A 13,563-nucleotide genomic window follows, 5' to 3' on the forward strand; every position below is an offset into this window, starting at 1 on the left:
ATTTTTTTCAATTTTGAAGAAAAGTTATTGTTAAAAATTTTTTTTTTGATCAGAACACAACAACAACAACAACAACAACAAGTTGGAAAGCAAAGATGACGATTGGAAAGTATTGCATTGCAGTGATTGTAGTAGAGGAAGACGAAGAAGAAGAAGAAGAAATATGACCCGCATTTATTCTGATAATTAAACAACAAATGCTAATGTTAACTGTTGAAAGCAAAATTCAAGCTGTCCCAAGTTGTATGTTTGTCACCACCGCTCCGACTGTTATCAACCAGCCAAATATTTTATTATGTTTAACGCATCAATCACGACTGATAAAACGCTATTTTTCAATATTTGCTGGACAATTTTGCACAGCAGTCATTTTGTTTAAACGTATTTTCTTTTCAATTATTAAAAATGAAAATATTATCACAATTGTATCGTTGAATTTTCTAATTTTAAATTATTCTACTTTGAAATTTACCAAAAAAAAAAATAATAAAATTTTAAACGTCAACAACACTAGTAATTAATAACAAATAGTTTGATAAAATTCAAATAGAGTTGTAATTATTATTGGATTGCGCAAATTTATTGAACGTGGTAATTGCCAAATTGCATCATTTTACTTGCAAAAAGAATCACTTTGTATTATTATTATTATTTGAAGAAGAAAATTTCAAATAATTTTTTTAAACAACTTTAATTAAATTTGAACTTTCAAACTGTAGTATTTTCAATTTGAAAAAACCAAACAGAAAACATTTCCTTCTATTCTCTCAACTTTCGCATTGTTGACATAAAAATTCAAAATATTTAAATCCAAAAACATGGTGCACTGTATGTCTACATTGTTAATGGGCTTAAGTAGAAGACTACACTGATAAAATGCACAGTATACCTTCAAACATAGCTTCAAGTGTTTTGTTTTCAATTTGCAAACGTTGATCAGCTTAAAATTTGCATGCCATTGAAGTGCGAGATTGTAAAATGTGGAACGTCAACTTTTGCTCATAATTGTGAATAATGATATTCTATTCAAGTATAAATATTTTGCCTTTCACGAGCATGTTGATCATTTTTATGCCAAGGGCAAAACAGACCAGACCGAGTGAGTGATTGATGAGGAAAATGTGATCTGTTGGAAAAAGGAAAATTAATTATGAAATTTTTAAACCGTTCATTATTTTTCTTTCATAAATTCAATATAAATCAAAGCGGTTCTTTCAAATATACATATAATAAATATCCAATAGATTGTCAAATTTTCACAAAAAGAGTTGTTGAAAAAATTTGGAACATTTTGAAAAATAACAATCAATAAAAATAATAATAATAATAAGGTATATTATTCTCTAAATATCAAATGGACAAAATTGTGAGCACATCTTCATTTGAATATGACAAGTGTACTGTGTGTTGTTTGTTCCATTTTATTCTACAATTCATTAAACTGGTGCCGTTGAAAAACCAGCAGACAATGGTACTTATTCATCATGTGTTAAAAATGTCAACAACAACCTGATTTACTGTTTGCCGAACAATAAACTCACAAAAATAATAATTAAATATGATTAATTAAATTAATGAACGATCTGATAGCAACAGTCACTAATAAACAATACTGTTGATGAAAATATTGTGCTTTTTTATTATTGCTGCGTTTAGCCGATATGCTCAAGGAAACTTTTACGCAAATAGCATCCTGTTTTCTTTTTCCTTTTTTATGAAAAAAAATTTTTATTTTATAAATTTTAAAAATATTTATAAAATTTCAACACTGTGAAATCAGTAAACAAGTGTTTTTAAATTAAAAGTTGAAATAAAAACAAATTACAGTAACCGTTTGAAATGAAACAGAATTCAAATTTAGTTTGATCAACATTGAAATCAACGGGCGAATACATTCTCAACTGGCTTATGCAAATTTTAAAGCAACAACCAAACTTTAATGAACATATTTAATAGGCAAACAAATACGAGGCATTTGATTGTTATCGTCATATGCGTGATTTGATATTCGATTGAAAATTTATTCTGGAAACAGCTACTACATGGAAATCATTTCAATTGAAAAGTAACATTGATTTTTTGAGCTGAAATGTCGCACTATTCATTATGCGTTCAGTATTTGATATTGGGAACAGATTTTATTAAATAATTGATTAAATCATACGAAAAATAACAAAAATTCACAAGTTTCGGTTCTTTTATTTGTTCAGTGTCAAAATTTGAAAAAAAAATTTATTAATAAAAACAAATTTATAATCGTTTTGAAAATTACATATTTATAATATATGAGATTTAAAATTTTAATTTATAACAAAATAGGACCGTTTTCTGAGCTGTTTTATAAAATTAACTTTATGAGCAAGAATGAAAAAAAAGTGAACAATGAAAAATTTTACAATTTCACAATGTGACAGCTTAATTCGTCATCAACCAATAGAACAGAGGCGGTATAGCTTGGCGGAAAGTGATCCGGTGTAAAGCTGGATAGGATGATCAAACGCTTTTGGGCAATCACTCGGTGGCCATTTTTGACAATCTGGTGGCCTCGGACAATCATGTCGATGTCCATTTTGCGGCAAAATGATTTCACAACATCCACACCAAATTGTAAGCCGGCTCCACGACTGCTGCGCGCCCAGCCAGAAATTTTAATATTCGGATCTGACCACATTAGTTCTTCGACAATTTCCACGTAAGCATCTTCCACTGGACGTTGGATGCTTCGTATCTGATCCCAGTTGTTCAAGTGCCTTGGAATGCCGCCGTGCATGCAGAAGATTCTCCCGCCGACCAGTGCCGCCAAGGGCATGTAGTTGAAGGCCCTGTTGAACGAGTTCCAAATTTCATCGTCCTGGTAACGTTCTTCAATTTCATCTCTGAATCCTTTGCCGAAGTTGATGTCCGAAAATTCATGATTTCCCCTCAAGAGGAAAACGTGATGCGGATAGCGGATTTTGTACAAGAACAACAAGCACAAGCATTCCAACGACTGTTTGCCCCGGTCGACCAAGTCGCCCAGAAATAAATAGCGATTCGAGGGCGGGTAACCGCAGTGTTCAAAGATGTTCAACAGGTCGTCGAATTTTCCATGGATATCGCCGCAAATGATCATTTGAGGTTCGATTTCAAGCAACGTTGGCTGCAAGCAGAACGACGCTTCAGCCCAAATGCACAACTCGAGCAAAACATCCTTTGCAAAAGGCTGCTTCACCGCTGCATCCCTGCAGGACAGAACTTGTTCAATCATATCATTCAACAGATTTAATTTCATGTTGAACAAATGTCCAGCTCACGATCGAACAACTGATCCCCTTTTTAATTTATTCATTCATTCATTCACTTGTTTAAAATGCAAAACAGTTACAAGCTTTAAACTGTTTAAAGTTATTTCTTTACATCGCTGACAATGGAATTTTCACACAAATGTTAATTTAAACAGTATTGTATATTTTTAATCTAAAATTTTTCACAAAGTAATTCGTTTTTTTTGAATTACCATCTGCAGTATTCTTACTGGCAGTAAAAAATTAACATTTAGCTAAAAAACCTTATTCCCGCTAATTTAAATTTAATCATAATTTAATAATATGAAATTCTCATCATATTGTTTGGTTTCTTCTTTTAAAATTAGAATGTCACAAAATTTAAATTTAAAAAGTATTTTCTTTTTATTGAAATTCAAATCAAAGTTCACTGTGAAACACAACTCTATTAGATTGTCTGTCAGTATTTTTATTGAGCATTGAATAAAAAGTTATGAAAACCGAAAAAAAGCAGAATAAACTATAATCTTAAATTTCCATTTTAATGTATATATATGATTAAATTCAAGTGCATTCATTGAATAATAATAATAAAGATTAATCATTTGTTTTTAAATTACAGTGTATTCTATTTTTTCCTTAATAAAAGTCAAGTCTGAATAGGTTACGGTAGGGGAGCAAGTAAGAAGTCCAATTGTGTGCGACTTTGGAAGGCAGAGCTGTTTAAATTGGGTGATTTTTTAATTTATTTTATTTAAATATTTGGTCATATATGTATTTATTTTTTGCCCCTTTTATTTGTTGTCACAAACAAATCTACTGATTTTACTTCTGTTTGAAAATGTTTGGCTTCGGTTATTGTTTTACCGTTTTTCTTGTGTTGAAAGCTTTTTTATAAGTGTTTTTCATCATTTAAGCTGTTGGCATGGAATAAAATTCTTTTCTGGATAATTTATGACTAGTCTTAAAGTTAAACTTTACTATGCTATATTCATATATATATATATATATATATATATATATATATATATAATCGTAATATTTATTTTATGTTTAAGTTGTACAGAGAATATTAAATGTCATTAAAATTTTGTTTTTATCTTCTTTTGTATGAAATTTTTATATTTAGAAATGAAACTTAATGGTTTTGATGAAAAGTAATTTATCAAATAATCAATCGTTAAAAAAGAAATGGAATCTTTTGAATACTTTGATAACAAATGTGTCTTTGATTTACAAATGAGATATGCGTTTCAATTAGTTGTTCTATTAGAGAATGAATTAATATTTCAAGTGTTTGATTTCTAATACTTTTTTAGAATTGATCAGCATGAATAAGGACAAGCTAAAGGCGATGCAATCTGTAGTTCGAATTGGTGGTAAAGGCACGGCAAGAAGAAAGAAGAAGGTGGTACATAAAACCGCGACAACGGATGACAAGAAACTTCACAGCAATTTAAAGAAATTAGCTGTCAACAGCATTCCCGGCATAGAAGAAGTCAACATGATAAAAGATGATGGAACAGTAATTCATTTTAACAATCCGAAAGTGCAAGCTTCAGTGGCGGCTAATACGTTTGCAATTTCTGGTCATGCGGAAAGTAAACAGATAACTGAGATGATTCCTGGAATTTTAAATCAACTAGGTACAGAAAGCCTTGACCATTTGAAGCGACTGGCGGGTAGCGTTGGTGGCCAGCCTGGAAAAAAGGAAAATTTGATAGCAAATGAGGTGGAATTAGATGATGAAGTTCCAGATCTTGTTGGAAATTTTGATGAACCATCACTGAATGAAGCAGATGGCAACTGATTTAATTAATAATTTTTTGAATTAAACGTGAATATCTGCTTTTTTCTTGGCTCAATCTTTCTTAGTGTTAGTGTTTGTTTTTGGAAACTAGTTACATGTGAAAGTTCAATAAAACAGGTGAAATTTAATATATTACATCTGTTTGAAAATGTATATTGCAAAAATTAATTATCCATTTTAATGTTTGAAAATAATGTCTAGTGTGCAGTGTCATACTGTAGACAGTCGTCAAGTTAATATGTATGAAAAAGTCGAGGATTGTCAAATTCGATGTAATTTTTAACAAAATAAGATTTTTATATTCAAAAAACACGTTGCACAATTATTTTGTTAATACATAAATATCTTCATAAATTATGGAAAGTGATATTTTTTATAAAATTGGAAAATAATGAATTCCGTTTTCTTATTAATTTGTAATATTTTATCATGTTGGAATTTGAAAATATTTTTGAATTCACATCAATATGCAATATTTATATTTTACTTTTAAATCAGAAAGGTATACTGTCATTTGAAAATCTTCATTTCAGAAAGTGCATTTCGGTGCATGGTGCATTGCTTGCACTGTTTGTGTTTGCAAGTAAAAGTTAGAAATATATTGTTTAAAAAATTTACTTGCAGTTTGTTTCTCAAAATTGTAAGTTGCTTGATTATACTATGATTCATAAACAATTGGCATTTTGAATTTTTTGGCGATGAACCTATTTTCAGTGCATCTTATGTAAATTGTCTTTTACTAATTGAAATATGTTTTCATTTACAAGTGATATAATTTCATGTTGGTATTGTTAATTTTTTGAAAGGTTCATAGGATTGATAATTTGTTTTAGGTTACAATACAGCTTTTTATATTTCAATTTATCATTGGGCGCGAATTGCAAACTTACTATACGTATATGTGATAGTTGTGATGTCTTTTTTATTTGGTTGGTAATTGTGATTTTTATTTCAGCTTAAATTTTTAAAAGTATCTCAGATTTATTTTTATGACTGCAAATTTTTTTAATTATAAAATTTTTATTTATTAATCATGAAATTAGAATAGATTGATAAACTTCAAAAAATAAATATAACAAACAGTGCGTAGCATATAATAATAGTCAAGTTGAATGGCATATGATTTTTTGTCACTTTTTAATTTGTCATCTGCTAAATAACCATCATTCTTGCCACTGCAATGGAGGTAGTTACAGCCATAACAGTTTGTAGAAATGACGAGATGCTGCTGGGATATGCGCCACTTAGCTCAGATTCGTCGGGGCACGGCTTTACGCATTCCGTCGCGTTATGCACTGAAACACAGTCATGAAATTTTTGGGCAAAGCACAGTGGTCGATCCCAGTTCTTCACTAACTGAGAATTTCTCATGCACATGAAGTAATAAATCCGAAAAGCTGTCGATAGTAGTTGCACTTCGAAATTTTCTTGATCTTCACTTATGTAAGCTTTATAAAGACAGTACATAACATCATATCGAAGTGAAATATTGTCAAAGCATCTTTTGTATATTTCAATTTGGGAACAAAATAGGATAATATTCGAATGTGAAACTGCGTAAGGTGTGATAAGGTTCTCTGCAGGGCAGCTCGTGTACATATCGTAACAAGATGCATTGTCCATGCTGATATTCCTGTTGAAGAGTACAAAATCATACAACGGGATGCCGGGTGGCAGGTTATTTTCATTGTAATTTTCTTCTTTTGCAGAGCTTAGCAAGAAGAACGCCAAAACCGTTGCGTAGAAAAGTTTCTGGTCCATGCTAGCAGTACGGATACTGACCATTTTTAGACACTTGGAAATGCCTGCGACAATGCACTAAGACGGATATGACTAGCGAAGCTGAGGCTAGTTGAAATTAAACAAAATTCTTCATTGACATTAAAGTGTTGAATTTTAAAATAAATTTTTTGTTTAAACTGATTTGTAGTTTCGTATTAAAATATGTAAAATAATTTTTTTTAATAAATTTTCATATTTTAATTATTAAATTGATTCAATTTCAAACAAAAATATTTGTCTTAGGTGAAGAACAACAACAACGGCGAATCAGTGCCAAACGACGAGTAATTGAATGGACGGACCATTGGCGCGGCATTTCAATCTGCCGTATTTAATTAACCGGTACAATTGTTGTTCCTTTTTGTTTTATATATTAAAAAAATTGTTTTATATTTTTGCTGAATTTATTTTTAAAAAAATTTTTGGTAGGTCTTTATTGGATTTCAATTTTATTATTATTTTTCAATTCAACATGTTTCAACAACATTTCTAAACGCATTTCACTGAACTCGAATATATTTCTTTGCTTTTTTTTTCTTAAAATTAATATTTATAAGTTCGAAGATGTATGTTTTCATTTTCTAATAATTTCATCATTGTTTAAGTTGTTGACTTGGTCAATTCAGTTTTATGTGAATAATTTAAACGGCAAGCATACAATTTGCAAAGTTGATTAAATACAAATCAATAATTTATATGCTCCAACTATAAATATTAATCTGTATGAATTTTCTTTACATATATAATTATACCTTGTATTTACTTTGCCATGTATTATTGTTGTTGTTATTCAATTCTGTGCGCAAATTGTTTATAAAAACAATTTGACTTGATTGACTTCTGCTTTGTACGTGTGTTGGGTCATTAATTTTGTTAACATTGTTGTAATTTATAAATGATTAAATGTGTTATTACTTTATGAACAAAAATTATTCATGTATATATATATGTTGATTGTTAAAAATTTTTGTATTTATCAAAGCAGGTATACCAGTGTGAAATTGTGAGCAGTTTAATAATATGCATGCAGCTGGTGAAGTTTATTTATAAATTTTTCCAGCTTCGTAATCGAATGCTTAATGGTCGCTGAACAAATATGACAAAGACTCGTTTTCCAACACCATCTTCAGTGAGGATGTAAATAAATTAAATAGGGTAAGCATTTTATGTAAATTTTTATTGTGAACTTCAGATGAAATAGAAAACTGAATTGCTTAACTTTTTATCTTTTTATTTATAATTTAAAATGTAATTTATATTTTAATAATGCAAAAGATTTATTTTTAAATGGCAATTCATTTCCATTAGAAGGCAACGCTAATTCTTGAAATTTGTAATGACATTTATGTCAATAAATTTTTATCTTTTAAGTTTGCAAGTTAAAGTTCACAAATAGTTAGTTAGTTGGTGGTTTTTATTGATCATTTTTCAATAAAATTCTAGCATATAATAAAAAATGATAAATTTGCTTAAAATTCTGTAAACAATTTGGCAGATGAATTTATTTTGAATTTTTTATCTTGTTGTATTAATTATCAAAAAAAAAAAATTTTTTCCATCACTTCAATTTGCTTGAAGATTTCACTTTTTTATCTTTGAATATTTTGATTGAATTTTCAATTGAATTATTGTATATTATTCGTTATTGAGGGAAACGGGGAGTGGGGGAAGGGGAGGAAAAAAGAATTTTCACTTGCTCAACCAATAACGGGATTATTATCGTAGTGTGTTTTTGAATGTAAAAATTTAATCCGCTTTGTATTTTTCAGTCTACTGTGTGGGAATTTCAATTTGTCAAAGTCGAAAATGAATGTCGAAAAGAGATTTTTTGAGAGGCGGAAGGGGGGGTGGCATTGTTAGCTAAAAGCTACCAAAATAGTGCCAGTTTAGTCAATGCTTGGGAAAAATGTGCATTCTGTTGTAAATTTTATCGAAATTGTTTTTTGAATGTAAAATTTACAAAAAAATATATATATATATATATTTTTTTCTTAATGTTGACTTGCGGTTTATTCAATTAGAGAGAAGTGAGGCATTTACGATGTAAAAAATCATCACATTTGATCATTTTAAACAGGAATAAAGGAGCAAGCAGGCATTGAAGAGATTTATTCATTCAGTACTGGTGCTTCAATTAAGCTCAATTCAGCGTCATCGGAACGAGCTTATCGTTTAATGTCTGTTCAAAAATTTACATTCAGCTTTGATAGCGTGTAAATTTTGCAACAAACAGCACATCTCTCGTCATTGATCACACATTGTTGCTTCTATTTTTTTCTTCTTCTTTCTAAATAGTCATAATTATATATTTGATCGTTTGATTTAATAATATTATAATATGATTGTAATTTTTTTAAAAAAAAAGTACATATGTACTTTACATTGTGTGAAAAATTCCTTCTTCACATTTATAATGCATCAATTGTTCTTTTGAATTTATCGAAAGCTTGAAAAGGATTGGGATGTTGTGATCGATGAATTCGAAATATGAAAATTATTAAGTGGTTGAATGGATTTATTTTTTGATTTGATCGTTGTTTGAGCACAACTTTCACAGAGAAGCGGAAAAGTATTTTCACCGCAAAGTGCAAAGCAGCACTTGAAATACTTTTATATTCTCTCTAATTTTCGTTCAAAAGGGAAATACACATTTATTTGCAATTTCACTTGTCAAAGCTGTATGATTTGTCCGTTTGGATGTTGACGATGTCCATTTTTTTTTCATCCAAATTCTAGTTATTATGTGATTATGATTATTTCATAATTTTCAGCAGAACAAATTTGAAAAATGTGCTTTATGTCATGAAGCTCCGTTAGTAGCTGCCCTGAAACGTTTCGGCGTCGTCAGTTGGCGTTGGCTGCTCTTCTTGTTGGACCAATTCATGAAAATCGTCGTCGTTGCAGAATTTCCTGCCAGACGTTCAGTTTCTGCGTCAACTTTGCCTCTCATCAAGACATCCGGTCAATCTTCGACGGCCATGATTAGCAGCAGAATGGCCGCAAGTGAGAAGAACAGCGCTTCTTCACCGACTATGGCTAATTCCAACATTATCGATTTTCAGCTTCTTCATTCCAAAAGTAAGCATTTGTTTTTTTTATTTGGTTCTACATTTTTTGGATTGTTGTTGTCTTTTTAATTATGTTGATTGAATGATATTTTTTTAAAAATAATATACAACTTTGAAATGGGGGATGATTTTTTTTTAAAGATTTTCGGTGGTAGTGGTTGGGGGTTGTCATGTCATTTCAGCAATAGAATAATAATCTTTTGAAATTCATATTCTTATTGTCAGCGATAATGATGCGATCACGCATTTTTCACATTTCGAGAAAAATGTCGACAATGTGACGACATTGGAAATGGATATTCGTAATTTGAAAAGCGAAATGATTGATGTTGTTGATGCATATTGAGACATTGAAATAGCAAAGTTTGAAATTTTATTTATTACTTCATTTTTATCGTTGTTCACATCAAAAAAGTACACTTTTGTAAAGCATTTTCGAGAAGATGAAATGCAAATTGAAAATGGTGAACATTGATTTCATTGGAGAAAAGAAAAAAAATATATATATAAATATTTTTTATTTCGCAAACAAATTCTGCATGCCGTTGGGTATTATTATCCAGATGCAGGCACTGGCAGCGTAATAAACTAGCGTTGCTTACGTTTGGGTTTCGTATTTTAGCTTCTCTCGGGCATTGCTGCTTTTGCCTCAAGGCTTACTTTTCATTCCATTGCATTTGGCGTTTGAACAACATCAAAGAAATATTTGCATATCAAGCAATTGTGCTCACGTTCATAAATCAACCGATGCACAGAAATGAATCGATTTAAATAATATTTGCATACTATGGGAATTATTTCTTCAAAATTTTCTTCTTCTTCTTTTTTGGTGTTCTTTTTCAATTAGTTATGCTGGACAATAATAATATCATTTTAAGCAAAGAAAAAATATATCGAATCGATTGATCACGAAAAGCATGACTGACGATGCCTTTTCTGATATTTTTTTCCATTTGCAATTTATTTTCAGGGGAAAAGGAGAAGTTTCTCACATTATCTTGTCTTTTCAATCTGATCAGTCGATCTCTTCTGATTGATTGTTTGATTTCTACTTTTTTTTTAGTTTTATCATATTTTAACATACATTGAAAAAGAAATTACAATAACAGTTTTCATAATATTTGGTCGTGTATTTATTGTCTTCTTTTCGGATATTTTATGAGAATCGTTGAATATTATTGCAATTTCAAAAAATTCTATTTTCTTTTTTTAAATACAATCAGAAGAATATTGAATTTTTTGATGTGATAATTGAGCAAATTTTCCAAAAGAAAAGTAGATATTAAAATTCTTTTTTAAAAAAATAATATAAACTTTTGCATCTTTTTGACGATGCATATTTTGAAATTATTCTTTTGGAAAAAGTATTTTTAAAAAATCATTATTTTTCGTAAGTTAAATAAATATTTCCTGGGAGTAATTATTGTTATTATATTGTTAGTTTTTCAAGTTTGTCTCTTTTTCAAATTTTCCTCTTGCCTGTAGTATTATTATTGTTGTGAAGAAGCTTCACATTATATTTAATTATTCTTGTATTGTGCTTGTTTTGTTCTTTTTGGCAATTTATATTAAAATTTAATCATTGATCATTTCTGAAATTGTCAGCAAAGGAAAAGTGAAATTTTGTTTTTCCTTCAATGAATATTTCAATTATTATAATCTGCAGATTGTTAATGGAGTTCTGTTTTTTTTATAGTATCTTTTCAATGCATTTGAGAAAAGAATATATTCAAACGGTAATATGAAATATTGAATAAAATTAAAAGTTCTTCCTTTTTCATATATACATTTAAATATTCATAACATTATTTCATTATGAAAATGTTCTCTCCCTCTCTCTCTCTTTTTATAAAATTTTTGATTTGAATTAATCACAATTGAAGTTCTGTTGAACAGTGATGCTGAAAGCGACAAGCTTTCTCCAGTTTGTTTTCTGTTCTGTTGGGTCTGATCGATCTGTCAATTCTCTTTTCATTCGTAGAAACCATTAATGTATAAATATCGCGCTTTATATTTGGATGTGAATTAAGCAGGCAAGTTTAGCTGGCTGGTTGTTGCTTCTTTAGTTACTTTGCATTTTCTTCTCTTTTCGCTAGTTGGTGCTTGCAATAAGAGAAAAAGCACAACGATCCGCTCAAATCATCTTCAGCATAGCATAGAATTTGGATCTTGTTTGTTTTTATTATTAATATTATTTCAGTTTTTTTTAAAAAAAATTTTCATTCAACAAACAAAAAGATCATCTTCTGAGAAAATTGCCCATCTGCTTTTTTCCCACGTTTCACTGATTCAAGAAAATAAAGCCATTATCGCTTGGTTGGGTCTGTATGCAGCATGTGGGTAAATTTGCCAATTGCGACAAGCGAACGATCATCGAAATTGAACAATCAACGATAATTATATTGTTCAATCAGAAAAAAAAGTTAAACGAAAATATTAATTTCTTTGCATATACTTTGCATATAAGCTTTGTTGTTGTTGTTGTTGTTGTTGTTGTGATTGTCAGAAAGGTTTCCCACCACCACCACCACTACCACCATTGATTATGGCTTTGCAAGTGCGTTTTGTTGAAGGTTCCCAAGTTGAGGTACCTTTCCAATCTAATGATAGTGGAACAATTGATCACGGTGATGATGTGGACGATGACTACGACCACGAATACAACAATCACAGGGAAAGTTTTAGCTTGTATGAAGTAAGAAAAATCAAATTTTTTTCCATCTATCTATTTATAAATCAATGATTATTAATAATAGGAAGATGGTTCAACATCTGCGATGAAAATGTCCCATTTTATACGTCGAATTTCTCTGTACAATCCAATTGTATCCGGTGGCGATGATGTCGATCCAAATAAGCAAGTAAGTTTTATTATTAATCACTTTTTGTTCTTGTTATTCGATCATGATGTTAAAAAAACACATTAAACTAGTAAAAGCGGTGCTTGTTTAAAAATTGGTTATGCGCTATGAGTGAGGTTCGGTAGTGTTTATTTAGCCAACAACAACAACAACTATGCTAATATTTTGCATTGTTTGGCTAATGATGTTTTTGCGGATACGAGACATTTGGCCCATACTACTACTACTACTACTACTACTACTACCCTCCCTCCGTTTGCACTGCACATCTTATTTCTTCTATGTAGTTTAATTTAGCCGCACGCTTGGCAAGCTTGATGCTGTGATGAATTGAAGCATGATGCGCTTGATGGCATGTTTCTTCTTGGAGAAAATTTATTCCTTTTGTTAACAGATTTATTAACGTCAATTCTTCTTTTCCATACATTAATTGTTAGGTGGAAATTTAAATAATAACAGGAAGAACCAAAATTAGACAGATTCTGTTCAAAATTTTTTCTACTCCACCTTAAAGCATATATAATTAATTGTTTCTCAAATTATAAAGCAGTCGTGTAAGCTCTCCGTAAATGTTCAATGAATGAATCAATAAATAGTGAATTAAATTTTTTTTATTATTTTTTTATTCAATCTCAAATGGACGTAGGAATACATTTTCATTTCCTTTTCTTTATTTTAATTTTAAAGAGAGAAAAGAATTTTTATGTTGTGGATGTTGTATTGTTAGTTGTTTCTCATGATGAAATATATAAATAACTAAAAAAAAAAATATATATATA

General features: G+C 29.8%; 5 protein-coding genes across 5 annotated transcripts; 4 read left to right on the forward strand and 1 right to left on the reverse strand.

Annotated features, from left to right (window-relative positions):
- Positions 1 to 2,489: 2,489 nt before the first annotated feature.
- Tsp_04406 (conserved hypothetical protein) lies at positions 2,490 to 3,025 on the forward strand. Its single transcript, XM_003375171.1, has 2 exons — positions 2,490 to 2,607; positions 2,739 to 3,025. The coding sequence occupies exons 1-2, from the start codon at positions 2,490 to 2,492 to the stop codon at positions 3,023 to 3,025; spliced, it is 405 nt and encodes a 134-aa protein (XP_003375219.1).
- A 923-nt stretch (positions 3,026 to 3,948) lies between these two features.
- On the forward strand, positions 3,949 to 5,106 carry Tsp_04407 (transcription factor BTF3). Its single transcript, XM_003375172.1, has 2 exons — positions 3,949 to 3,995; positions 4,583 to 5,106. The coding sequence occupies exon 2, from the start codon at positions 4,594 to 4,596 to the stop codon at positions 5,071 to 5,073; it is 480 nt and encodes a 159-aa protein (XP_003375220.1). The 5' UTR covers positions 3,949 to 3,995; positions 4,583 to 4,593; the 3' UTR covers positions 5,074 to 5,106.
- Positions 5,107 to 6,225: 1,119 nt separating this feature from the next.
- Positions 6,226 to 6,858, reverse strand: Tsp_04408 (conserved hypothetical protein). Its single transcript, XM_003375173.1, has one exon. It carries the CDS (start codon positions 6,856 to 6,858, stop codon positions 6,226 to 6,228), a length of 633 nt encoding a protein of 210 aa, XP_003375221.1.
- Positions 6,859 to 7,951: 1,093 nt separating this feature from the next.
- On the forward strand, positions 7,952 to 10,269 carry Tsp_04409 (putative group XIIA secretory phospholipase A2). Its single transcript, XM_003375174.1, has 4 exons — positions 7,952 to 7,984; positions 9,627 to 9,858; positions 9,918 to 9,933; positions 10,149 to 10,269. The coding sequence occupies exons 1-4, from the start codon at positions 7,952 to 7,954 to the stop codon at positions 10,267 to 10,269; spliced, it is 402 nt and encodes a 133-aa protein (XP_003375222.1).
- A 1,988-nt stretch (positions 10,270 to 12,257) lies between these two features.
- Tsp_04410 (conserved hypothetical protein) lies at positions 12,258 to 13,118 on the forward strand. Its single transcript, XM_003375175.1, has 5 exons — positions 12,258 to 12,263; positions 12,430 to 12,618; positions 12,680 to 12,788; positions 12,921 to 13,038; positions 13,082 to 13,118. Exons 1-5 carry the CDS (start codon positions 12,258 to 12,260, stop codon positions 13,116 to 13,118), a joined length of 459 nt encoding a protein of 152 aa, XP_003375223.1.
- Positions 13,119 to 13,563: the final 445 nt, after the last annotated feature.

Source organism: Trichinella spiralis (assembly GCF_000181795.1).
Source record: "Trichinella spiralis strain ISS 195 chromosome Unknown Scfld5, whole genome shotgun sequence".
Taxonomy (NCBI): domain Eukaryota; kingdom Metazoa; phylum Nematoda; class Enoplea; order Trichinellida; family Trichinellidae; genus Trichinella; species Trichinella spiralis.

Bases quoted from the DNA above. Each gene is read 5' to 3' on its own strand.
- Tsp_04407 (XM_003375172.1), top strand. From the start codon at position 4,594: ATGAATAAGGACAAGCTAAAGGCGATGCAATCTGTAGTTCGAATTGGT.
- Tsp_04409 (XM_003375174.1), top strand. From the start codon at position 7,952: ATGACAAAGACTCGTTTTCCAACACCATCTTCA. The intron at 7,985-9,626 runs GTGAGGATGTAA...CATAATTTTCAG, and splicing joins GTTTTCCAACACCATCTTCA to CAGAACAAATTTGAAAAATG.
- Tsp_04406 (XM_003375171.1), top strand. From the start codon at position 2,490: ATGATCAAACGCTTTTGGGCAATCACTCGGTGGCCATTTTTGACAATC. The intron at 2,608-2,738 runs GTAAGCCGGCTC...ATCTGATCCCAG, and splicing joins CACAACATCCACACCAAATT to TTGTTCAAGTGCCTTGGAAT.
- Tsp_04408 (XM_003375173.1), bottom strand. From the start codon at position 6,858: ATGGTCAGTATCCGTACTGCTAGCATGGACCAGAAACTTTTCTACGCA.
- Tsp_04410 (XM_003375175.1), top strand. The intron at 12,619-12,679 runs GTAAGAAAAATC...TATTAATAATAG, and splicing joins AAAGTTTTAGCTTGTATGAA to GAAGATGGTTCAACATCTGC. The intron at 13,039-13,081 runs GTTTGCACTGCA...AGTTTAATTTAG, and splicing joins ACTACTACTACCCTCCCTCC to CCGCACGCTTGGCAAGCTTG.